Genomic DNA, 464 nt, shown 5'->3' with positions numbered 1-464 from the left:
CGAAACGAACTGAATAATACGAATTTCTCTTGGATAACCCTTAACCTTAGCTGACCTTAAATCCATTTACCTCTTCGTTTTTCACCACTCTCCTCTATAAAATCCACATACGTTATCATATTCACCACAGAAATATTTTTGGATACCACCAAACACCTTCCTCAGCCTCACTGGCCATCGAAACCAACTTAATTTTCATCCGTGACCTCTGACCTCAGATAGGCCGGTTCCTGCTGTAGGTAAGGGCGAGCGAGGTCATTTAGGGAACCCCGCAAGAGCCAGTAGCGAGCGAAGCCAAGTTGTTGCCGGAGCTGGGTCAGACAAGGGGACAGGACCGTGAGTTGCGGGTCTCCCTGGTCTGACGCCGGGGAGGGACCTGCAATGGGAGAAACACGTGTGTTTAGAAGCCGAGATGGTGTTTGTGTTTTTGTGCGTGTGGGTTGGTTTTATGCTTACAGAAGCGT

The 464-nt window shown here is 48.7% G+C and overlaps 1 protein-coding gene across 1 annotated transcript in view; it reads right to left on the bottom strand.

Moving 5' to 3' along the window:
- Positions 1 to 6: 6 nt before the first annotated feature.
- The window catches only part of LOC119586692, a 4,242-nt gene continuing 3,784 nt past the window's right edge, over positions 7 to 464 (bottom strand). Inside the window, exon 3 of the mRNA XM_037935422.1 lies at positions 7 to 376. Coding sequence (XP_037791350.1) covers positions 189 to 376 — 188 coding nt within the window. The 3' untranslated portion in view covers positions 7 to 188. The remainder of the gene's footprint in view (positions 377 to 464) is intronic.

Source organism: Penaeus monodon, chromosome 21 (genome assembly GCF_015228065.2).
Source record: "Penaeus monodon isolate SGIC_2016 chromosome 21, NSTDA_Pmon_1, whole genome shotgun sequence".
Classification (NCBI taxonomy): Eukaryota; Metazoa; Arthropoda; class Malacostraca; order Decapoda; family Penaeidae; genus Penaeus; species Penaeus monodon.
Note: the sequence above shows the minus strand (reverse complement) of the source record. Positions and strands in the feature narration are given on the sequence as shown.